The 24,765-nt window shown below is 48.6% G+C and overlaps 1 protein-coding gene across 1 annotated transcript in view; it reads left to right on the forward strand.

Moving 5' to 3' along the window:
- The first annotated feature begins 828 nt into the window (after positions 1-828).
- The window catches only part of LOC142313001 (uncharacterized), a 77,085-nt gene continuing 53,148 nt past the window's right edge, over positions 829-24,765 (forward strand). Inside the window, 5 exon segments of the mRNA XM_075351988.1 lie at positions 829-1,058; positions 14,175-14,325; positions 14,451-14,835; positions 14,919-15,016; positions 15,214-15,304. Of these exon segments, the coding sequence (XP_075208103.1) occupies positions 14,703-14,835; positions 14,919-15,016; positions 15,214-15,304 (322 nt within the window). The 5' untranslated portion in view covers positions 829-1,058; positions 14,175-14,325; positions 14,451-14,702.

The raw sequence follows: 24,765 nt of genomic DNA on the forward strand, positions 1-24,765 counted from the left end.
CGTAGATACCAAACATGTATAATGTTACTTTTATCTAAGGGGTGGAAAAAATTTCAGAATTTGTAACAAAAAAAGAATTGCGCTTTTGTCGCCATTTTCTGAGACCCGTAGCGTTCTTATTTTTTGTGCTCTAGAGTTCACTGATGGCTTATTTTTTGCATCTTGAGCGTACGTTTTTAATGATATCATTTTGGGGTAAATCCGATGTTTTGATCGCCTGTTGTTGCATTTTAATGTATTTTTTCGACCAAAAAAACGTAATTTTGACATTTTTCATTTTTTCTGGCTTCACCCTGTACTGATCAGATTAAATGAATTTATATTTTGATAGATCGGGCCTTTATGAATGAGACAAAATTTGTTTTTTTTTATGGTTTTATTTTCAATGGGGCAAAAGTGGGGTGATTTGAACTTTTAGTTGTGCAGGGTTTTTTAACTTTTTTTACAATATTTATTGATTTTACTTTTTGCCTGCACAGTCCGATCGCTTTTCCTCATGAGAGCAATGTTTATTTAAATGTCCTTTTAATATACCACGCCTCTGCTCTGTTTGTGCATATATTTGTGTTTCTTCAGATATTTTGTCATACCATGCCTGAGGAAGAGACCTGAGATGTCTGGAAAGTTTGCTTTGTAACATCACTTTATTTTATTTAGCCATTAAAAGGTATCACAACAAGATTATCATTTTGTTTCTCTCACTGAGAACATTCAATCATTTTTCAACTGGCGAACACGGCACCAAAACCTTTTCACTTGTAACTTTAAGAGACAATGCTCCCCTCTGATTTGTGTGCACTTGGATTAGTCCAACCCCCCTGCAGCTCGCTGTGTGGAAGGGAGAAATCTGGAAGCGAGAAGTCCAAGCACAGGCCTGTGGAGGGAAGACTGAGTGTGTGACACTGCGCAGAGCAGCGGCCCCTCACATCAGAGGATACACCAGACCCGGGAAAGGACGGAGACATTAACCTCAAGGGAGAGGACAACACCGCAGACTCCGCTCCGCTCCACCGGGACTAGGCACCAGTTCCCGCCTCTCTCCTCCTCGCTGCAGCGCTGTGAGTGTGACCCCGGGGTCCCCTGCGCTCCGGTATAGAGCGTCCCCATTAGTGCGGTGTAGCAGTGCGTCCCGGGTACAGGAGAGGAGTCTGTACACACTGTGTATACTGTCCGGGCTCAGCGCTTTCTCCAGTATCTGCAGCGCAGCCTGTGTGTGACCCGTCCCTTCTCTCCTTCCTGCGGCCTGTGTGACCCGTCCCCGCTCTCCTCCTTCCCGCGGCCTGTGTGACCCGTCCCCGCTCTCCTCCTTCCCGCGGCCTGTGTGACCCATCCCCGCTCTCCTCCTTCCTGCGGCCTGTGTGACCCGTCCCCGCTCTCCTCCTTCCTGCGGCATGTGTGCCCCGTCCCCGCTCTCCTCCTTCCTGCGGCCTGTGTGCCCCGTCCCCGCTCTCCTCCTTTCTGCAGCCTGTGTGACCCGTCCCCGCTCTCCTTCCCGCAGCCTGTGTGACCCGTCCCCGCTCTCCTCCTTCCCGCGGCCTGTGTGACCCAGCCTCGCTCTCCTCCTTCCTGCGGCCTGTGTGACCCGTCCCCGCTCTTTTTCCCACAGCCTGTGTGACCCGTCCCCGCTCTCCTTCCTGCGGCCTGTGTAACCCGTCCCCGCTCTTCTTCCCGCAGCCTTTGTGCTCCGTCCCCGCTCTCCTCGTTCCTGCGGCCTGTGTGACCCGTCCCCGCTCTCCTTCTCGCGGCCTGTGTGACCCGTCCCCGCTCTCCTCCTTCCCACGGCCTGTGTGACCCGTCACCGCTCTCCTCCTTCACGTGGCCTGTGTGACCCATCCCCGCTCTCATCCTTTCCGTGGCCTGTGTGACCCATCCCCGCTCTCATCCTTTCTGCGGCCTGCGTGACCCGTCCCCGCTCTCCTCCTTCCCGCGGCCTGTGTGACCCATCCTCGCTCTCCTCCTTCCCGCAGCCTGTGTGACCCGTCCCCGCTCTCTTCCTTCCCGCGGCCTGTGTGACCCAGCCCCGCTCTCCTCCTTCCTGCGGCCTGTGTGACCCGTCCCCGCTCTTTTTCCCACAGCCTGTGTGACCCGTCCCCGCTCTCCTTCCTGCGGCCTGTGTAACCCATCCCCGCTCTTCTTCCCGCAGCCTTTGTGCTCCGTCCCGCTCTCCTCCTTCCTGCGGCCTGTGTGACCCATCCCCGCTCTCCTTCTCGCGGCCTGTGTGACCCGTCCCCGCTCTCCTCCTTCCCACGGCCTGTGTGACCCGTCCCCGCTCTCCTCCTTCACGTGGCCTGTGTGACCCATCCCCGCTCTCATCCTTTCCGTGGCCTGTGTGACCCATCCCCGCTCTCATCCTTTCTGCGGCCTGCGTGACCCGTCCCCGCTCTCCTCCTTCCCGCGGCCTGTGTGACCCATCCCCGCTCTCCTCCTTCCCGCAGCCTGTGTGACCCGTCCCCGCTCTCCTCCTTCCCGCGGCCTGTGTGACCCAGCCCCGCTCTCCTCCTTCCTGCGGCCTGTGTGACCCGTCCCCGCTCTTTTTCCCACAGCCTGTGTGACCCGTCCCCGCTCTCCTTCCTGCGGCCTGTGTGACCCGTCCCCGCTCTCCTCCTTCCCGCGGCCTGTGTGACCCGTCCCCGCTCTCCTCCTTCACGTGGCCTGTGTGACCCATCCCCGCTCTCATCCTTTCCGTGGCCTGTGTGACCCATCCCCGCTCTCATCCTTTCTGCGGCCTGCGTGACCCGTCCCCGCTCTCCTCCTTCCCGCGGCCTGTGTGACCCGTCCCCGCTCTCCTCCTTCACATGGCCTGTGTGACCCATCCCCGCTCTCATCTTTTCCACGGCCTGTGTGACCCATCCCCGCTCTCCTCCCTGCGGCCTGTGTGACCCGTCCCCGCTCTCCTTCCTGCGGCCTGTGTGCCCCGTCCCTGCTCTCCTCCTTCCTGCGGCCTGTGTGCCCCGTCCCAGCTCTCTGCCTGACATTGAGTTCTGCTGCTCAGCTTATTTGTAACCAGAATACCCAAGTCTTTCTCCTGATCTGTAGTCCCGAGTTTACTTCCATTTAATGTATATGCAGCTATAGGATTACTCCGTCCTAGGTGCAGTACTTTACATTTATCAACATTAAATTTCATTTGCCAAGTGTCTGCACATTACGACATCTTATCCAGATAATTTTGTAACATTGTACTATCAAGATCCATTTTTAATATCCTACATAGTTTGCTTTGGCTAGCAAAGACTGACACATTACTCCCCGTAATGCTGGCGTCCCTGCATCCCTCACTCTCCTCCCAGCAGGGACACGCGCTTGCTCATCGTCGCGGCCGACTCCCTCCACGCTGCCCGGGGTCCCTGCATTCCTCCACATGAGTGCCTTCTGCTTCACCCTCCTGAGGCCTGTGCACGTGGCAGAGGGCCTCTGGGAGTGATCCTAGGACGTGTGCGCACATTGCTGCCCTTGTCTTAAAGGGCCAGCGCATCACTCCCAGGAAGTGCCTATCACTGAGAGGCACAGGGTACTTAGGGCACTCACCCACTAGGGGAGGTGCCTGATCAACACCCTAGTTTTGCTAGTTAGTGTCCAGTGCTCTAGCCAGCTATTTGTTAGGTCCCCTTGTCCTGTCCTGCCTGCACCTGGTTCCAGTCCTGTCTTGCCCGTAACTGCTACCTGTTTATTCAACCCTGTTGGTACCTAGCTGTGCCATCTGCCTCAGCCATCCTGGTTGTCCCAGCAATGCTAGAGACTCTGCCTGTCTATCCTGACCGTGCCATCCGTCTCTGCGACCCTGGATGTCCCTGTGAAGTCCAGTGACTCAGCTTGCCTGCCCCTGTGTATGTCCCAGCTCTGAGGGTCCACTGCCACAGTCCTGGACTCTACCTCTTAAAGGGTAGGGCTTGGGTCCCCCTTTGGTCCAATGGGTTCACTGTTGCTCGCCGCCGCACCATCTCCGGCACCGAGTGCTACACTCTCAATTCAATCCACAAGGTCATTAATAAAGAGATTAAAAATAATTGGTCCTGGAACAGATCTCTGTGGTACCCCACTGCTAACTATAGCCCAATTAGAGAATGTACCATTTATGATGACTCTTTGTTTCCTATCTTTCAGCCAATTCCCTTACCCATCTACTTATAGTTTCCCCTAGTCCTTGCTTCTGGAGCTTCAGAATAAGGCTATTATATGGTACAGTATTAAATGCCTTTGCAAAGTCCAAATAATTCACATCAGCTGCATTAGCAATATCCAGATTTGTACTTGCATCCTCCTAGGACCCCAACATGTTGGTTAGACACGACTTATCTTTCATGAATCCATTCTGGTTAAGTTATGTTATTCTCTCTAATATATCATTTCATGTCATTTCTTAAAATGCCCTCAAAACTCTCGCACACCACTGATGTCAGACTTACCGGACAGTAGTTACCTGAATCCACCCTCTTACCTTTCTTAAATAGATTCCGAATATTTTCTACATACTCTATTAATTGTGATGTAACTTATATATCTTGTATATGTTTTTAATTGTATGTTTTTTGCATGTTAACCCATTAGTTGCTATCCCCACAGGTGAGCAATTATTATTGGGTGGACTCCCTTCTTAAAGAAGGATTTGGTCAGTTTTGGTTCAGACCATGATTAAGACAGTTTGTTGAAACGCGTCGCTCTGACCTGGAGATCTTTATAATCTATGCTGCATGGTCTTGGATTTTATGAAAACCATATGAATAAAGAAGATTGGTTTTAATCCGTTATGAGATTGCGCTGGATTTATGCTTTCCTTTCTTAAATATCAGTACTATATCAGCCATTCTCCAATCCTGAGGCACCAACCATGTTACAATAGAGTCTAAAAAGATAATATACAGCGGACTGTCAATTGCAGAGCTCAATTTCCTCAATATCGATGCATGAATGCCATCTGGCCTGGGGACTTGTCAATGTTTAATTTACTCAGATGCAGGCGTACTTCTTCTGTAAATTAATTACATCGGGGGAGGGTGGGGGTGATTGTGATTTTTGTCTTTTTGAGTGATCCCTGGAACAGTCAGTTCCTTGGTGAACATAGATGTAAAGTGCCTGTTTAATATCTCAGCCTTTCCTTTGTCCTCTATAATTTTTCTGTTATTTTTTTATGTGGCCAATACCATCCTTTTTTCCCTTTTGGCGTTGATGTATTTATGAAAAAAATGGGGTTTATTTTAATGTTTTTGGCACTTTTTGTTTCAGTAGCTAATTTTGTTTGCTTGATTTATTTTTTACATTTCCTATTGAGAATTTTATACTCCTGAAATGCTATTTCTGTATTCTCAGGCTTCAAGATTTTAAATGCCCTTTGTTTTTGTTTTGTTATACTTTGCACTATCTTATTTATCCATAGTGGATTCTTTTAATTCCTGGACATTTTATGACCAGAGGGTATACGTTTTTTACAGGACTCTAGTAGTATATCCTTAAACTTACCCCATTTATGTTCAGTATCCTCAGTTACCATGACACTATCCCAATCTATACAATTTAGCTCTTCCCTTAATTTGTTGAAATCATCTTTCCTAAAATTCCAGGTTTTAGTATTTCCCCTTTCCAATGTTCTATTGAATATTACATTGAAACTTACCCTATTATGGTCACTGCTGCCTAGGTGCTCCCGGACCCGTAGATCTGAAATTGTATCCGGTCTATTTGAAAGGACCAAATTCAGCAAATTATCTCCCCTTGTTGGTTTATCTACCATCAGAGATGTAATTGTCTTGAATTGTAGATAAGAACTTGCAGCTTTTAGCACAACCAGTAGATTTTATGTCCCAGTGAATGCCTGGATAGTTGAAATCCTCATAATAAGGAACCAATTATTATTATTTGCTGCCTTTTTAATTCATTGCAGCATTTCACCCTCTACCTGTTCAGCTATGTTAGGAGGCTTATAGCAAATTCTACACTGTGTGCAGACTTATTAGGCAAGTTGTATTTTAGCGGATTTTTTTTTATTATTGATCAACAACTATGTTCTCAATCAACCCAAAAGACTCATAAATATCAAAGCTTAATATTTTTGGAAGTTGGAGTGGGATTTTTTTAGATTTGGCTCTCTTAGCAGGATATCTGTTTGTGCAGGTAACTATTACTGGGCATAATTATTAGGCAACGTAATACAAAACAAATATATTCCCATCTCACTTGTTTATTTTCACCAGATAAACCAATATGACTGCACAAAATTTAGAAATAAACATTTCTGACATGCAAAAACAAAACCTAAAAAAATGAGTGACCAATATAGCCACCTTTCTTTATGATGATACTCAGAATCTATGAATGGTAGGCTGTTGTCAGTTGCTTGTTCTGTTTACGATCAACATTGCGTGCAGCAGCCACCACAGCCTCCCAGACACTGTTCCGAGAGGTGTACTGGTTTCCCTCCCTGTAGATCTTATATTTTATGAAAGACCACAGGTTCTCTATGGGGTTTAGATAAGGTGAACAAGGGGGCCATGTCATTATTTGTTGATCTTTTAGACCTTTACTGGCCAGCCACGCTGTGGAGTAGTTGGATGCATGTGATGGAGCATTGTCATGCGTGAAAATCATGTTTTTCTTGAATGATACCGACTTCTTCCTGTACCACTGCTTGAAGAAGTTGTCTTCCAAAAACTGGCAGTAGGTCTGGGAGTTGAGCTTCACTCCATCCTCAACCCGAAAAGGTTGCACAAGTTCATCTTTGATGGTACCAGCCCATACCAGTACCCTACCTCCACCTTGCTGACGTCTGAGTCGGAGTGGAGCTCTCTGCCCTTTACTGATCCAGCCTCTGGCCTATCCATCTGGCCCATCAAGAGTCACTCTCATTTCATCAGTCCATAAAACCTTTGAAAAATCAGTCTTAAGATATTTCTTGGCCCAGTCTTGACATTTTGTCTTATATTTCTTGTTCAAAGGTGGTCGTTTTTCACTCTTCCTTACCTTGGCCATGTCCCTGAGTAATGCACACCTTGTGCTTTTTGATCCTCCAGTAACGTTGCAGCTCTGAAATATGGCCAAACTGGTGGCAAATGGCATCTTGGGAGCTTCATGCTTGATTTTCCTCAATTTATGGGTAGTTATTTTGCGCCTTTTTTGACCAACACGCTTCTTGCGACCCTGTTGGCAATTTGCCATGAAACGCTTGATTGTTCAGTGATCATGCTTCAAAGGTTTGGCAATTTTAAGACTGCTGCATCCCTCTGCAAGACATCTCACAATTTGGGACTTTTCAGAGCTCGTCAAATCTCTCTTCTGACCCATTTTGCCAAAGGAAAGGAAGTTGCCTAATAAGTATGCACCCCTTATATAGGGTGTTGATGTCATTACATCACCCCCCTCCTCATTACAGAGATGCACATCACCTGATTCACTTAATTGGTAGTTGTCTCTCAAGCCTATACAGCTTGGAGTAGGACTACATGTATAAAAAGTGTTATGTGATCAAAATACTCATTTGCCTAATAAGTCTGCACACAGTGTAGTTAGCAGCTTTCCATTATTGCTCTCCCAGTGTATTTACCCATACAGACTGAGGTTACATTGTTGCAGTTTTCATTTACCACACATCTTAAAGGGGTTATCCGGCTTATTTTGACTTTTTTTTATAATTACACTATTGGGCAACATTGGGGCAGGTAAGTAGATAGTGACCACTTACCTGCCCTGCTGTCAGCCCCACTCCCCCGGCTCAGAGTGGTCATGTGACTGCTCCTGCTGCGATTTTGCTGCTTCCGGTCATTTTATATCAACATGGGCAGGACCATGTTGACATGCAAATCTGGGAACAGCATGTTGCCGCCCTGCTGGGCGGGTACAGTGCCTGAGTCCCCGCCCCCCTTCCCTGCACCCTCCCACACATTCCCCCGCACCCCATACTCTCCCCGCCCACGGTGTCACCGCCAGCACCGGGCCCCCTGCTAAGGATAGCAGGAGTGCCTGTGCAGTCTGTGTCCCGCTCCAGCCCCGCGGCTGCCTTCATTGCAGTATCAGCAGCTTCTCACACTGCAGCGCAGGCAGCCGCGGGGATGACAAGCGCTGCTGCCAGGAGGCTATATAAGATCATTACCTGCTGAGACGATCTTCCCTTCACTCCTGTCAGCGCTATCACTGCCTTCTATGCCCGCCGTGTTCTCACATCACTAGCAGTGACGTCACAGGCTCTCGCGATACTGCTGAGAACGCGGCGGGCATAGAAGGCAGTGACAGCGCTGACAGGAGTAAAGGGAAGATAGTCACAGCAGGTAATGATCTAATCTAACCTCCTGACAGCAGCGCTTGTCATCCCCTGCAGTGACCTGGGCTGACCTATTGATGTTAGCTCAGGTCACTGCACGGCTCTCCCAGCCAATGGGGAACATTCTGTTCTTCATTGACTGGGACATTGACTATTGTATGGATCATTGTGGGACCCCCTTACTGAATTACGCCAGATCCAGATTTGTTTTTCTTTTCAATAAATTGGTGAAAGAGGGAATGTGTTTTGGGGAGTGTTTTTTCAAATAAAACATTATTTATGTCTTTTTCATCTATCTATCTATCCCTCCATTCATTCATTCATCCCTCTATCTCTCTGTCTCTATATCTATCTATCTATCCATCTCTATATCTACTCATCTATTTATCTTTCTTGCTGCTTCCGTTTTTTGCAGTCCGCAAAAAAAACGGAAGGCACACTGATGACACACGGATGCATCCGGGAAAAAATTGACCATTTTTTTCGCAAAAATGGAACGGTCATGTGAATGTAGCCTACATGTGTTCCCTATGGGGGTAGTGGTCGGTACAGAACGATGGTGAGGGGGGGGGGGTTGGTACAGCACGCCGTGTGTGTGTGTGGGTGGGGGGAGGGATGCAGAGCCTGATGTGGTGTGGGGCGCAGAGCCCGGTGTGTGTGGTGTGGGGTGCAGAGCCAGATGTGGGGCTGTTATTTCCAATGCTAGAGTGATAACAGGTCAGGTGCAGGGGCAGAATACTGACAGGGAATGTGTGTGTGGAGGGCGGGCAGGGGGCGGGGCTGGACAGTGAGGCCGGGCAGGGGGCGGGGCCGGACACTAAGGCCAGGCGTTGGCAGCTCTGACTGTCCAGAAAGAGGTCAGTTTGCTGGAGCTGAATGTAAACAAAGAGCTGCAGAGAATAAAGGGATAATTCAAGTGGAACAAAAGTTAGAAAACAAAAAATAACAATGTAGGGGTGATTTATGTGACAATACAGCACAGATAAGCTCAAAGTTTTTTGGTAAGCTAATGTCGGACAACTCCTTTAAGTTAGATTTACTAAATATATACACACCTCCATATTTTTTGTCTTTCCTGTCCTTTTTGAACATGTTGTAACCCTCTACGTTTGTCACACAGTCAAGGCTCTCATCCAGTCATGTTTCCGTAATGACCACCACATCATAATTCATGGTCTCCAACTAATTAATTTTGTTTACAAGACTTCTTGCTTTGCCAGCAGACATTTATTACTATTAACACATTTTTTACTCCTCGTCTCCCTATTTTCCTTGCATGTCCCTGCCCACCCCTAAACCTCCATTGATCCCTACTGGCTCATGCTTTCTGTCTACTCTATTCTCTTTTTTTGCACAATCACCCTCCCTTCCCCCAGATCCTAGTTTAAAAGCTCCTCCATCCATGTAACCATTTTTCCCCCTAGCACAGCTGCACCCTCCCCATTGAGATGCAGCTCATCTCTACCATAGAGCCTGTAGCGGACAAAGAAGTTGGCCCAGTTTTCCATGAACCCAAACCCCTCCTTCCTGCCACATTTTTATCTCGCTAAGCTGAGCCACATTTTTATCTCGCTAAGCTCCCGCTGTCTTTCTAGTGACGCTCGTGGCACCGGTAGTATTTTTGAAAACACCACCTTGGAGGTCCTGGCCTTCAGCTTCTCTCCTAGTTCCCTATAATCATTTTTAAGGACCTTCCACCTCCCTCTAACTTTGTCATTAGTACCAATGTACACAGTGACCGCTGGGTTTTCCCGAACCCCACCCAGCAATCTGTCTATACGATCCGCAATATGCGGAAGCCGAGCACCCAGCAGACATCACACTGTTCGGCATTCACGGTTTCGGCAACAGATGACCCTGTGTGCCGGCCTAATTAAAGAGTCAAATACCACCACCATCTGTCTGGCCTTTCAAGCTCTTCAAGCAGAAACATCCTGCTGTAGTGATTTTAGTCCTGGCCCTGCATCCCCAATATCAGCCAGCAGGCATATTTATTAGGTTGTGCTAGATCAGGACTAGGCTCCCTGACACATTTCCCCTCTACCTCTTCTTCTAAAGGTCCTGTCACACACAGAGATAAATCTTTGGCAGATCTGTAGTTGCAGTGAAATCATGGACATATTGTTCCATTTGTACACAGCCACAAACCTGGCACTGATTGTCCACAATTTCACTGCAACCACAGATCTGCAGCAGATTTATCTCTGTGTGTGACAGGGCCTTAACTGTTACCCAGCTACCTACCTATGAGTCCTGACCTTCCCCACCTCCACCCTCCTCCATAGCTTGGCCCCAGCCAGAGCTTAGTGAGCTCTAAACTTCTCTCCATGTTTGCAATGCTTCTGAATGTTGCAAGCGGCATATTTAGATCTATTACCTAGGCTTCCAAATATGTAATATGCTGACATCGAATGCAGACATATTCACCCTTGAACAGATGTTCAAGGCATGCATAGATCTCTCAAGACGCACACTTGGTAGCATTGTCCATGGAGCACATACTAAATGGCGATGAACAGTACATACCGGTATAAGAACAATGGAAAATAAAAAAGGTAACAAGAAACTATGCTCTTGTGTCAAACTATGATATTATGTCCAACTATGCTATACACTTAACTTGCAGTCAGCACTTAATTTGCAGCCTCGCTCGCTCCGAAGCCTCACTGGAATTTTATAGTTTATTACCCAGCTAGCAAACCAAACACAATGAATCACCTAACACAAATCACAAATTCCACTTTGCATGAATTGCTATGAAGCACCCAAAAGGTTAGTAAAGTTCTTGGATATGGTTTTGAGCAGTGTGAGGGGTGCAGTTTTTAGAATTGTGTCACTTTTGGGTATTGCCTGTCACCTAGGCCTCTCAAAGTCACTTCAAATGTGATGTGGTCCCTAAAAAAATGATTTTGTTAGAAAAGTAAAAAATTGCTGATAAACGTTTAACCTTTTTTTTCCTGGCTTGTTTCATTTACAGTATAAAAGCCTAAAGGGAAACTGCAAAAAAAAATCATATTCAGTGTTTAAAAAAATGTCAAAACTAAAGCACCTTACATGTAGATGTGTCACCCAGGGAAGGGGGTACTCGGTCCTGGGCAATTGCAAACGGGAATGTCACTTCGGGTGGCCGTTGCCCATCCCGTGCCCTGGGGATGCTTGATGAAATGGCAGGGGCTATTTACAAGGGATAATGAAATTAATGTTCGTGATGCCACCTGCGGTAGTGCGGCAAGGGAATAGGTGCCGCCGCTGCTGCTTATGAGGGACTGGGGCTGATGGAATCAGCAGCAAGTGTGTTAACCCCCACCGCAGGTAGGGTAAACCCCAGTGTCCTGTAGGTGCTGGAGAAAGTGGATTGTGCAGGCACAGTCTATGAGACCTCTTGGTGTTGGATGAGGTACACAGTGCAGTAAACAGGGACAAACACTGCTGGTTATCGTAGTGCTGAATGAGGTGCAGGCTGAAAGGAATCCAAACAGGCAAAGTCCGAGTGAAACAAGGAGTCTTTACTGAGGATTTTTACTCACAGGTTACACTCCCCTCGTGCTGGGGACAGATTCCTGGTTCCCTTTGTCCTGGCTCTGTCTGTGTAGCCTGGCTATGGCCCCCTCCGTCCACTTCTCTTGCACAGTTCTGTCAGAGTCCCTTGCAGATCCCGCAGCCAGCTTCTTCTCCCCTGGGCACCATCCGATGATCCTTAGGCCTTGCACCCAGACCTGACACCCAGCCGGGCGTCCTCCTCCCTCCTTCTCCTCTCTCTATCTCTGTCTGGACTTGTCTGATTTTTCTCCTCCACTTCACTCACCAACCTCTCCCCTTCCCTCCAAGGGCCTAGCTACAGGAGGGTTGGATTTACACCTCCTAGGCAACCTCTACTTCCTGGATAGGCTTTACACCATAGGACGGCCAACCCTCTTGTGGTTCAGGGTTGTGTGAGTGTTTTAGGTGTGTGCAGGTTTAGCCAGAGCTAGGACTCCAGAACCAGGTTGCAGAACTTAGTAGCATGACTGCAAGGGCGCTACATAGACATTTTACTCTACATTTTTTGGTGGTGATTTAGTCAGTGACGGACTCCGGCCAAAGTCGTCCTCATCATGAAGTCGTTGTTTCTCCTCTCACATGTAATGAATATCTTCTGCAGTTTTGCTGATGCCGATTCCATTGTCGGTAAATGACACGAGAATTAGTGATATGTAATTCAGCTGCCGACTCCGAGGAGGAAACTGATTATTGTGTATGTGATCTATATTATATAGGATTTATTAGTAGTATAAGATGGCGACTGGCTACACTGTAAATTACTGGTATGTATCCCAGAAGTGGTTGTCCTCTTGGATGTAAACCTCAAATGTCTACTCTGGTACCTGTAGTGCCATGAATGTTAAGGAGTTCAATGGTCAGGTTTACAGATGGCTGGAAGGATGGGCAGGTCTGGCTATCCACATACCTACAAGTGTGTCTCATTTTGTTAAGGCTTCTGCCACACTCACGTGAAATTCACGCACGTGCCGAGAGACACGTATTTTCCCTGCGTGTTGCGTGCAGGTAAGTAGGTGTCTCTGGTACGTGCGTGACACGTGTGTTCTACGTGTGCTATCCGCGATAGCACACGTAGAACCGGTAATTATTATACTCACCTGGTCCTTCCTGATGTCCGCGCTGCTGTCCGTGGTGCTGATCCTCGGTCTCCAGCCCTCCCGTCTCCCCGCTGCTGCTGCTGCCAGGCAGTGAAGTGAATATTCAATGAGAATAATGAGCGGCGGTCGGCAGCAAGAGGCAGCAGCGGCAGAGACAGGAGGGCTGGAGAAGGTGAGTTAATGTTTTGTTTTTTTTTCACTGACATGTGTGTTTTCTCCGGCGCGTGTCACACGGGACCGCATCCACACTACACCCGTGTGGTACGGGTGCGGGCCGTGTGACACCCGTGCTGCCGGTGAAAAAATGGACATGTCAGCGCTTTGAAAAACGCACACACGTACAAACGCACACGGACACACGTTCCGTGTGGTTTTACGTGTGTGTGCCTGCTACCATAGGGTAGCATTGCTGTACGTGTCTCCGTGCCGCCGGTACGTGTAAAAAATGACAAACACGTGCCGGAGGCACGGATGTGTGGCGCTAGCCTAAAATGGTGTCTGTTTGATTGACACAGGGACAGTCTGTGAGAAGCAGCCTCTGAGAGAGGGGCAGGGCACTGACAACAGTGATGAAAGGCTGTGTGAAGCCCCTGGAAAGAGTCCTCTGAAGAAGAGTGAATTTTTGTCTCCTAATTGGGGCCATTTGTAGAGATGATGACGCCTCTGGAAGGAATCTTATGAGAAAAGACTTTGCTTCATCTGAGCGGTGTCAGTGAGTAGGGCCGAGATACCTTCACTCGGATACTGCAGCGGAGAAGTGGTATCCGAACCTGAGCGGGCGTACCACCAGTTGAGTGGACTTGACACCTGTGAATGTTATGTAACCGGAGTGAGATTTATGTGTCTTTCAGTAAACTGACTCAACTTTTAATATGTGTGTTCCTGTGTGCTACCTCTAAGCCGCAGCCAAGTGACTGACCCCATGACACATAATAAGGAAATGTCACAGTAGAGATAAAGAAAAAAACCTGACTACTGTGAAGTATTAAAAAATTGTAATACATTAATGATCCCCCATTACTCCTGTGCTACCACTGCTTGGGTCCCCACCAGTCTCTGGGCAACTTGGTCGGTATATAACAAACATGTGATCTCTGCAGTCAGTCAATGGCTAAAGCACTGACCAAAATAACCAGTGGTTGGGAGCATGGAGGAGACGTCTAATTCAGCAATTCAATTTATGTTCCAGTCCATACGAGACAAAAGCATGCAACTTATACATGTTATACATTGCTTAATTACATGGTATCATGTATGACTTCATATTGACTCATCATCCTCCCATTCAGGTCCCTACAATATTGTATCCTCTTCATTGGAGATTATCTACATAAGATAGAATTTCTGATTGACCCATGAAGGATGGATATGGACAGGGACAAGACGGCGGAGAGGATATTACACCTCACCCTAGAGATCCTCTTCCGGCTTACTGGAGAGGTGAGAGATTCTGATGACGTCACATTACATCATTCTTATCTATGGGAATAACGGACAGAACTGGAGAGGTGGGGACTCTGGAAATGTCTTTAGTGAGATTTATTACCGTGTCTCTCCATAACCAGGATTATACAGTAGTGAAGAAGACCTCTAGTGAGCGCTGTCAGGCCCCTGTGTCTGAGGAATGGGGAAGACCCCTGAGCCCAATCACGGGGCCTCCACCTCACCCCCCGATACATGAGGACATCAATGACCAGAAGATCCTAGAACTCACCTACAAGATGATTGAGCTGCTGACTGGAGAGGTGACACTGCTGGGAATGCTGGGACATTATACAGTAACGCTATGAAGGGATCGGGGGTGACGGTATCATTGTATGTGTCAGGTTCCTATAAGGTGTCAGGACGTCACCGTCTATTTCTCCATGGAGGAGTGGGAGTATTTAGAAGGACACAAAGATCTGTACAAGGACGTCATGATGGAGGTTCCCCAGCCCCTCACATCACCAGGTAATAGACAGGACTAAATACACACGGCCTATAATTACCTGTATGTAAGGAATGAATTCAGTCCCTGTATGTGTCTCCTCCAGTTCTATCCAGTAAGAGGACAACACCAGAGAGATGTCCCCGTCCTCTTCTCCCACAGGACTGTAACCAAGAAGATCCCGATGTTCCTCAGGATCATCAGGTAGATGGAGAGAAGGTGCCATGAAATCTCCCTATGATGTGTAGACGGCTGTGAAGGTCTTGTGCTCAGTCTTGTTTTATCCTCCAGTATTATATGTTTTATACTTGTGTAATGAGAGTGGTGGAGATGGCAGGATTAGAGCTGACCATAGATGGGACTTCTCCATCTGTCTGTGACTTTTACAATATTTGTTTCAGGATGAAGATCTGACCCATATTAATACTACAGAGACATATGTGAGGGGTGATGAGCGGAGTAAAGAGGAGATTCCTACAGATAACCGCCCAGGTGAGTAGTGACCACTAAATGCAGAGAAGTCACAGATTCTTCTCAGTAACCGGCTGTGGCTGCTTTATAAGGGTTGAAGTCCGGCAACATATCAAATGGTCACCATTCTGCTACTAGTCTATCCCATGTGCCTTCACCCAATACTGTCCACATTATATTGGGCATTGGAAGCCCTTCTGTGCTATCGAATGTGCTGATCGAGTCGTTACAAAGGTCCAGTCTTTCTTCATAAACTTCCCTTTTATGACGAGACACCATTCCATGAGTGGTGAAATTCTCTACTTTTCAGGCAGTCGCAATACATGTGAAATAGATCTGCAGCCTCTGAGTTACATAGGGGACATTTAGAATATTTATTATTTCCGATCCCTTATGTGACTTAAGGGCCATTTACACGCTGCGACATCGCTAACGATATATCGTCGGGTTCACGGTGTTTGTGACGCACATCTGGCGTCGTTAGCGACATCGCAGCGTGTGACAGCTAGGAGCGACCGCTAACGAGCAAAAATACTCACCTTATCGTTGCTCGTTCCTTTCCCATTTATCGTTGCTGTTGCAGGACGCAGGTTGTTTGTCATTCCTGCGGCAGCACATGTGACGCCCTGGACCCCAGGGGTCACAGGTCACTACACAACACCATACACCCCCTTCCCTGGACAGGTCACACCAGTCAAACAGTAAATCCTTGTTACCACCCTCCAGGGTTGATGTCCACACCAGGTGGGGCGGAGCCAGGCGGTTGGCCCCGCCCACCGAGGAGTTCACAGCCTGGAGGCGGGAAAACATAGTCAGTTAGTGAGTTAGTCCAGTGGTGGTAAAAGAGTCCAGTCCTGGGCAGGAGTGAGGAGTAAGAACTGTGTGTGTCTGGGTCAGAACCCGGGCACTTCCAGCAAGGTCGGCAGACGGTGGTGGCCGTCTGCAGGAGTTGGTGAAGGTCAGCGGAACCGTAGGACCGGGGTCGGGCGGTGGCCCGCCGGTACCGAACCGGGGAGCCGATTGGAGCTAAGCACTAAGCAGGGTACTCAGACCCCGACTAGGCTTAAAGCCAACCTCTAGTCAAATTCTCTGATTGCGGTCTGGACCTCATAGGTTCATTCCCAACCAAGTCCCGATTGAAGGCAACAGCCCAACCATTTCGGATAAGCGCCACCGCCAAGGGCTAGAGATCCAAAGGGCCAGCGTCTGCGGGCCAAGGGGTTGCTCCGGCACATATACGCCGGGGAGCGGACTACCGGTGCCCAGGCATTGGAGTCAACATACAAACACAGGTTAAGGGAAACGACAGCCACCATCACCCCATCCAGGGAAACACCGCAGCCGGCTGCGGGCCCCGTCCATCCAGCCATTTGGTTTACCAGAGACTCTGTCCATCTGTGTCTGAGTGAGTACACCAGTGCCATCCGGCACCACGCCGCGCTGCACCGCGACCCTGCACCCTGCGAGCCACATCCTACGGGAATCCAACCAGCCACCGGGCCCCGGGACCAACAGCCCCTACCCACGGAGGGGTCAACACCTAGCTGCTCCGCGCCATCGCTCCCGGGAACCCCGTCACCAGCAGCAGTGGTGCCCACCATCACCACAACCCGTGGGTGGCGTCACAAACTCTAAAACCAATCCCAAATCCTCTTTTCACTCATGGGCGAGGAGCGCTGCTTGAGCCACCGAGGAGAAGGCACCGGATCCGGGCGCGATCTCCCCGAGCAGCCCCTGCGACGGGGAAAGCTGGCCCCCGCCCTCGACACACACATCCCTATGTGTGACACCGCAGGAACAAGTAACAACACTGTACCTGCCAATGCCCGCAATGAGGAAGGAAGGAGGTGGCTGGGATGTTCCGCCCACTCATCTCCGCCCCTCTGCTTCTATTGGGCGGCCGCTTAGTGACGCCACTGTGACGCCGAACAAACCGCCCCCTTAGAAAGGAGGCTGTTCGCCGGTCACAGCGATGTCACTAGGCAGGTAAATACGTGTGACAGGGACTAACAATGTTGTGCGCCACGGGCAGCGATTTGACCGTGACGCACAACCGACGGGGGCGGGTGCTTTCACCAGCGACATCGCTAACAATCGTTAGCGATGTCGCAGCGTGTAAATCACCCTTTAGAGAGCCACATTAGCAGAATTATTTATCATTGTTTAAGTGAAATCCAAGATCTGATTCCCAGAATTTAATCCCCTTTGAAAGTCGATTCATCAAATATTTTTATAGGGAATTAATTCTGCTTTTACAGATTTGACTTGGTAATAAATAATCCATGAAATAGACATGTTCCCTAGAACATTTGAACTGCAAATGATGAAAGAACTTTGAATTCTCTAATCCTATTTATAAAAGGAATCCTTCTTTTAACCCCATCCTGACGTATCGGTATGTCCTATTTTGTTTTGCACGATCGCTGCCAGGAATTCAACTTAAGTGATAGCCAAGCCCAGGCTGTTATAGACATGGTTGGTCCCACGCTGCCCCTGTCTGTTTAACCCCATAAATGCTATTATCAATGGCGATCGCAGCATTTAGGAGCCTGGTAGATGGGGTGATTACGGGGTCCCGAGCAACCTGAGGTCAAGTGAAGAACTCCAGGTTACCTGGCTGTGATGGCCTGTTAGACCATACCACCAGCATGGTCTAAAGCAATTTTTCAGCATCACATAGACAGGTATAAGGCACTGCCATGCTTGTGTATGGCAATGCATAGTGGCACTTAGTAAAAAAAAAAAAAGTAAAAGGTATAATGCACTTCCATGGTTGTGTATAGTAAGAAATAGTTAAAAAAAAATGTAAAAAAGTTTTAAAAATCCCCAAATAAATAAGAAACAAAATGAAAACAACATTATACCAATAAACATTTATGTAAAAACAAAAAACACACATATTTGGTATTGCAATAATTGATCTGTAAATCGGCCACACTTGTGAACACCTTCAGAAAAACATCATCAAAAAAAGAAAGAAAATTGTGGTAAAAAATGAGGCCTTTTCATCAAACCTTTGAAGAAAAACGTGTACAGTGTAGCTAAATTGAGTATAGTATTACAAGACCAACAAACCTCAAATTCACTTAAAAATATTCTTTATTAATATATATTAAAACATTTTTAGACACCCAGTGTTATAAACACATAAGGACCAAATAGAGGGGGAGGAGCTTTAAGATATGGGGTCCCTATAGCGCCCTATGGGACCTGGCTCCTGCCTACCAACGGAGTGTTTAACGCCGTAACTGTTTTGGGCGCCCCCGTTCCACGTCGGCTTACCGTCAATAAGCCCTAAAAACTAGTGAATTAAAAAAATAATTACACTCTAAATGGCCAGATGGTGCTATTGAATTATGCAGAATATAAATTGATCTATAATAGATATAGATTACAAAGTTAATATCCTCCAGTAAAGGAGGTTTAACACAAAAACACAATGAGTCATGTGCCCAGCCTCAGAAAAAGGTAATAAACCAATTTAGGGCAACCAATGCCGCACATGAAAAAGTCCTTCAGACAAATATATAATGGAGGGCATGAGTGAAGAAAATACTATTTTTACATTCCGTCACTCAATATCCTCCCCTCTCACATAATAATTATCACGGCCATTGCTCATGGACAAACTTCATACCAAAGTATTGCCAGAAGGACAGTGCACAATCTGGCTAAGATGTACAAATATATAATGCAGTGCCCTCAGGCAATCATAAAGATAGTTATGGAGCAGAGATAAACATAGTGTTTCTCACACTCAGGGAAAATGATATAAATTAATTACTTCCCTGAAAGGAGATGCTCTGCAATGCCTCAATGCCTCGACGCGTTTCCCCTTTTCCAAGATGTAAGGATCATCAGGAGGCTGGAAAATCACAGGTATCTGATGTGTATGGAGGAATAATCCATGGCTGTGTGCCCAGAATACAGGATGTCCGGGTTTAAAACACGGCGCCCATCAAGGTCACATGGACCAGGCAACCAATCAGCATATAAGGCTACTCTGTCTTCAAAGATCGACTGCGCATATAGCTTGCAGTCTGGACGCTAGAGGTCCCTGGGTCATGTCTGCGCATGCGTGCGCGCTGTGATGCAGACACACATCCTGTGTCTGAAAGGCCAGCGCGCACATAGGAGGGCGGTAACCCGATGGAGCGATGACGCCGCTCATACGCACCCCTCTATTCATAGGGACGCCGCCCAACAGTGCGGTAACGCCCCCGATGACATGTCATTGTTTATACACGTGGGGGAATGAAGGAAGCTTGCCCACGCATGCGCACTCCAAATTTAGCTCTCAGACTGATATGGTGTCCAGAGTAAAAGCGCGCATAGCAGGTTCCAGTAGGGAGGGCGGTTGTGAGTACAGGACAATGTGCCCAAACGCCACTATATCCTTAGGTATAATAGGGGTATCAGTATAAACCTCAAGGGGCAATAGGAAAACAGGATAATAACACCACCTATACATATATATCCCTATAGTCATTAACAACAGCACCTTCCAGCAATGTGGATACAAACGTTGATGGGGTCAGTGTATACACTGGGATGTTTTTGGCGTCCATCGACGTAGAGGCGTTATATAGTTCTATACCTCATTCAAAAGGGATAGATGCAGTACAACACTTTTTACGCTCAAGGGCAGTATATCTTCAGGCCCATAACGATCTAGTACTTGAGCTGTTGCCCTACATCCTGACGCACAATTATTTTATTTTTGACGGTAAGTACTTCCACCAGCTCAGGGGCACCGCGATGGGGAGTGCATGTGCCCCATCGCATGCAAATCTGCTCCTGGGCTGGTGGGAGGAAAGCATAATTTTTTCCGATGACTCCCCCTCGTGGATCCCCCTGATCCACTTTTGGGGGAGATTCATCGATGACATTTTTATTATTTGGTCAGGAAGTAAGGTTGATTTCCATCAGTTTATCAAGGAAATAAACAGCAATGACTTTGGTCTGACATTCACGAGCGAGATAAATGCATCCTCTCTTTCTTTTTTGTATATTTCCTTTACTGTCGATGGCCGTGGGCACCTTTCTTCTAGAACACACAGGAAACCCACCTCAACAAATAGTTTGTTGCGGTGGGATAGCTCTCACCCGATTCCATTGAAACGCGGTATCCCGAAAGGTCAGTATCTCCATATGAGGAGAAATTGTTCCAATAAGAATGATTTCTTTGACCAATCTAGGGATCTACGGGACCTGTTTCGACAGAGAGGCTACCCTGAAAACATTCTAAGAGGTGCCTTCAAACATGCTCTTAATAGCGATAGGGAATCCCTCCTCCAACCGAAAGTGAAAGAGACAAGGGAGGACATCATCAGAGTCATAGGCACTTTTGATTGCCAATCAGTAAAGATCTTTGGCATACTCCGGAAGCACTGGGGGATCCTTCTTGCGGATCCAGACATTAGTGAAAACATTCCTACCCGCCCCTCTATCACATATAGACGTGGAGGTTCGTTAAGGGACCAATTGGTCCACAGCCATTATCAGAGACCCACTCCTCCCGGTACTAGGCTAGATAGAAGACCCATAGGATGCTTTCGATGTGGTGATTGCAAGTATTGTGATTGGATCAGACCATCGAAGGTATTCCTTAGTGCAAGCACTGGGAGAAAATACTCTATTAGAGACTTTTCCAACTGTAAGACCAGTGGTGTCGTTTATATGGCCACATGTGATTGCCCACTAATCTATGTGGGTAAGACCATGAGGGAGTTACGCAGACGTGTCGGCGAACACCTGGGGGATATCAAGCACAAGAGGGATACACCCCTGGCCCGACATGTCTGGGAATTTTATCAGGGTAACAATAAAGCAATATCTTTTGTTGCTCTGGAGGTGATAAAATCTGGCTCTAGGAGCGGTGGTCTGGATAGAAGGATCCTACAGAGAGAGAGCAGGTGGATCTACTATCTTAAAGGTACCGTCACACATAACGAGATCGCTAGCGAGATCGCAGCTGAGTCACGGTTTATGTGACGCAGTAGCGATCCCGTTAGCGATCTTGTTATGTGTGACACCTACCAGCTATCAGACCCCTTGTTCCTGCATCGCTGGTAAGATCTGACTGTGTGACATCTCACCTGCGACCTCCCAGCGACTTACCTGCGATCCCTATCAGGTTTTCGGGATCGCTGGTAAGTCGTTGTGTGTGACTGGGCCTTAAGACACAGGCCCCAATGGGACTAAATGATAGATTGACTTATTCTCCCTTCCTCTGAGATACCTTCCTTCTCAGCCAATGATATTGATGTTGTCCATTAGTCTTCGAGATAAGAAAAAGAAAAGATACGAATAGTAACAACTAAAATTGACCCTGTTATTTATCCCGATTGGGAACCCCCCCGTCATTGCCCCGTGACTGGGCGTTCACGGATTTTGGATACCTTTATTTTTAGGTTTTCTTTGTCGCTCCATTGGGAGACCCAGACAATTGGGTGTATAGCTTCTGCCTCCGGAGGCCACACAAAGTATTACACTTTAAAAAGTGTAACCCCTCCCCTCTGCCTATACACCCTCCCGTGCATCACGGGCCCATCAGTTTTTTGCTTTGTGTTGAAGGAGGCACACATTCACGCAAGCTCCACATTTTAGTCAGCAGCAGCTGCTGACTTTATCGGATGGAAGAAAAGAGGGCCCTAATAGGGCTCCCGGCATGTTCCCTTCTCACCCCACTATTGTCGGCGGTGCTGTTAAGGTTGAGGTACCCATTGCGGGTACAAAGGCTGGAGCCACATGCCGTTTTCCTTCCCCATCCCTTAGAGGCTCTGGGAGAAGTGGGATCCTAACCGGTCACCATGCACTGGGACCGGGCTCCCTCCGCAGCCCCTGGAGGGATCTGACGGACAGGAGACCGGGTATCGTCAGGGACAGGCCCTGCTTCTCAGAGGTACTCTGTGTCCCCTTGGGGACGGCGCATAGAGCGCCTGTGTAACAGACGCTGCAGCGGCTGCTGTGTTTATTGTGTCGCCGGGACTACCGCGCCGACCGCGCCTGTTTGCCGGCCGCGTTACTAAATTTAGTCCCCGGCTTCTGCGGCCTAGTACCATATCCTCCCGCCCCCGGGCCTGCCAGTCAGGGGTAAGGGCAGGACGCTAGACTGGACGTCAGCGGTGAGGGCTGGAGCATACTTAGGTATCCTCCTCCCCCCTCACTGAGCACTGTGGGGCACCAGATTCCCGCACTTTATGAGTCACGCCCACGGCTCCCTCCTCCTCTGAGAACGCTGGCAGCCATTGTTATAATCACTTCTGCCGGTGGAGAACTTCAGAACGAGCGCCACAGCTCTGAGAGGCCCAGGCAGGGAATCTGGTGGACACACAACCGCTTTGGGGCGGTCGGTAAGCCACACCGGTTACCAGGTGCTGGCCCCCCCCGGGTGCCGAAGTGTATATATATATCTATATACTGTATACATTTCTCTGTTCGGCCGCATTATTTGTTTTGGCTATATACCCTCACTGTTTGCTCTAAGAGGAGACAACAGCATGTCGTCCGCAAAAAGCAAGGGTGCCAAGGCACAGGCTTATTTTGCAACCTGTACCTCTTGTGCGGCTATGTTACCTGCAGGTTCCACCTACCCTCATTGTGTGCAATGCTCGGCCCCTGTGGCACTCACTCAGCCGGAGCCTCAGGCACTGGTGGGACCCTCGGCTCAGGTAGAAACACCGGCTTCCACTGTCCAGGTGGCAGGGACAGAGTTTGCAGTGTTGGCTGAGAAACTTTCTGAGTCACTTTCACAATCCATGGCTCAGTCTATGGACAGATGGTCTGCTAAGATACTAGAAGCCTTGCAGTCCAGACCGGTAACACAGGCCCCGGGCACTGTTGAATCATTGCCCCCAGGCCCCCCTCGGTCGGCACAGCAAAGTGCTAGGTCCCACGGTGAGGACTCCGACACGGACCGCAGTCCCAGACCGGCTAAGCGGGCTCGCTGGGAACTTCCATCGACTTCATCACACTGCTCAGGGTCTCAGCATGAGGACTCTCTGGAGGATGAAGTGGAGGTAGCAGATCAGGGCTCTGATCCTGACGTTGCCCTCAATCTTGAGACACCTGAAGGAGACGCAATAGTAAATGACCTTATAGCGTCCATTAACCAGGTGCTAGAACTTTCTTCTCCAACTCCACCGATAGAGGAGTCGGCTTCACAGCAGGAGAAACACCAGTTTAGGTTTCCCAAACGTACACGGAGTGCGTTTTTCGATCACTCCAATTTCATAGAGCCGCGGTCCAGAAGTACCGAGCATTTCCGGACAAGCGCTTTACTAAGCGCCTTAATGACACACGTTACCCCTTCCCCCCTGACGTAGTTAAGGGTTGGGCTCAGTGTCCCAAGGTGGATCCTCCAGTCTCTAGACTGGCGGCTAGATCCATTGTAGCAGTGGCAGATGGTTCATCGCTCAAGGATGCCACTGACAGGCAAATAGAGCTCCTGATGAAATCCATCTATGAAGCCATAGGCGCGTCGTTTGCTCCGGCATTCGCAGCCGTGTGGGCACTCCAAGCTATCTCAGCTTGTCTGTCTGAGATTAATGCAGTCACACGTGCCTCTACTCCGCAGGTTGTGTCTTTGACTTCTCAGGCGTCGGCGTTTTCGTCCTACGCCATGAACGCCGTCCTGGACTCTGCGAGCCGTACAGCGGTAGCATCCGCCAATTCGGTGGCAGTCCGCAGGGCCATGTGGCTACGCGAATGGAAGGCAGACTCTGCTTCCAAGAAGTTCTTAACCGGTTTGCCATTTTCTGGCGACCGTTTGTTTGGCGAGCAATTGGATGAAATTATTAAACAATCCAAGGGAAAGGACTCGTCCTCACCCCAGTCCAAACCAAACAGACCTCAGCAACGAAAGATACAACAGAGGTTTAGGTCCTTTCGGCCCTCAGACAGGTCACATTTCTCCACGTCCAACAGGCCACAGAAGGGCCAGAGGAACTCTGATTCATGGCGGTCTAAGTCACGTCCTAAAAAGACCGCCGGAGGAACCGCCCCCAAGGCGGCCTCCTCATGACTTTCGGCCTCCCCAAACCGCATCCTCGGTCGGTGGCAGGCTCTCCCGCTTTTGCGACGCCTGGTGGCCACATGTCCAAGACCGATGGGTGAGAGACATTCTGTCTCACGGTTACAGGATAGAGCTAAGCTCTCGTCCTCCGACTCGTTTCTTCAGAACATCTCCGCCTCCCGAGCGAGCCGATGCACTTTTTCAGGTGGTGGACACTCTGAAGGCAGAAGGAGTGGTGATCCCCGTTCCCCTTCAAGAATGTGGCCGCGGTTTTTACTCAAACTTGTTCGTGGTGCCAAAAAAGGACGGATCATTCCGTCCCGTTCTGGACCTCAAACTGCTCAACAAACACGTGAAAACCAGACGGTTCCGGATGGAATCTCTCCGCTCCGTCATCGCCTCGATGTCCCAAGGAGATTTCCTAGCATCAATCGACATCAGGGATGCTTATCTCCACGTGCCGATT

This window comes from Anomaloglossus baeobatrachus, chromosome 5, assembly GCF_048569485.1.
Source record: "Anomaloglossus baeobatrachus isolate aAnoBae1 chromosome 5, aAnoBae1.hap1, whole genome shotgun sequence".
Classification (NCBI taxonomy): domain Eukaryota; kingdom Metazoa; phylum Chordata; class Amphibia; order Anura; family Aromobatidae; genus Anomaloglossus; species Anomaloglossus baeobatrachus.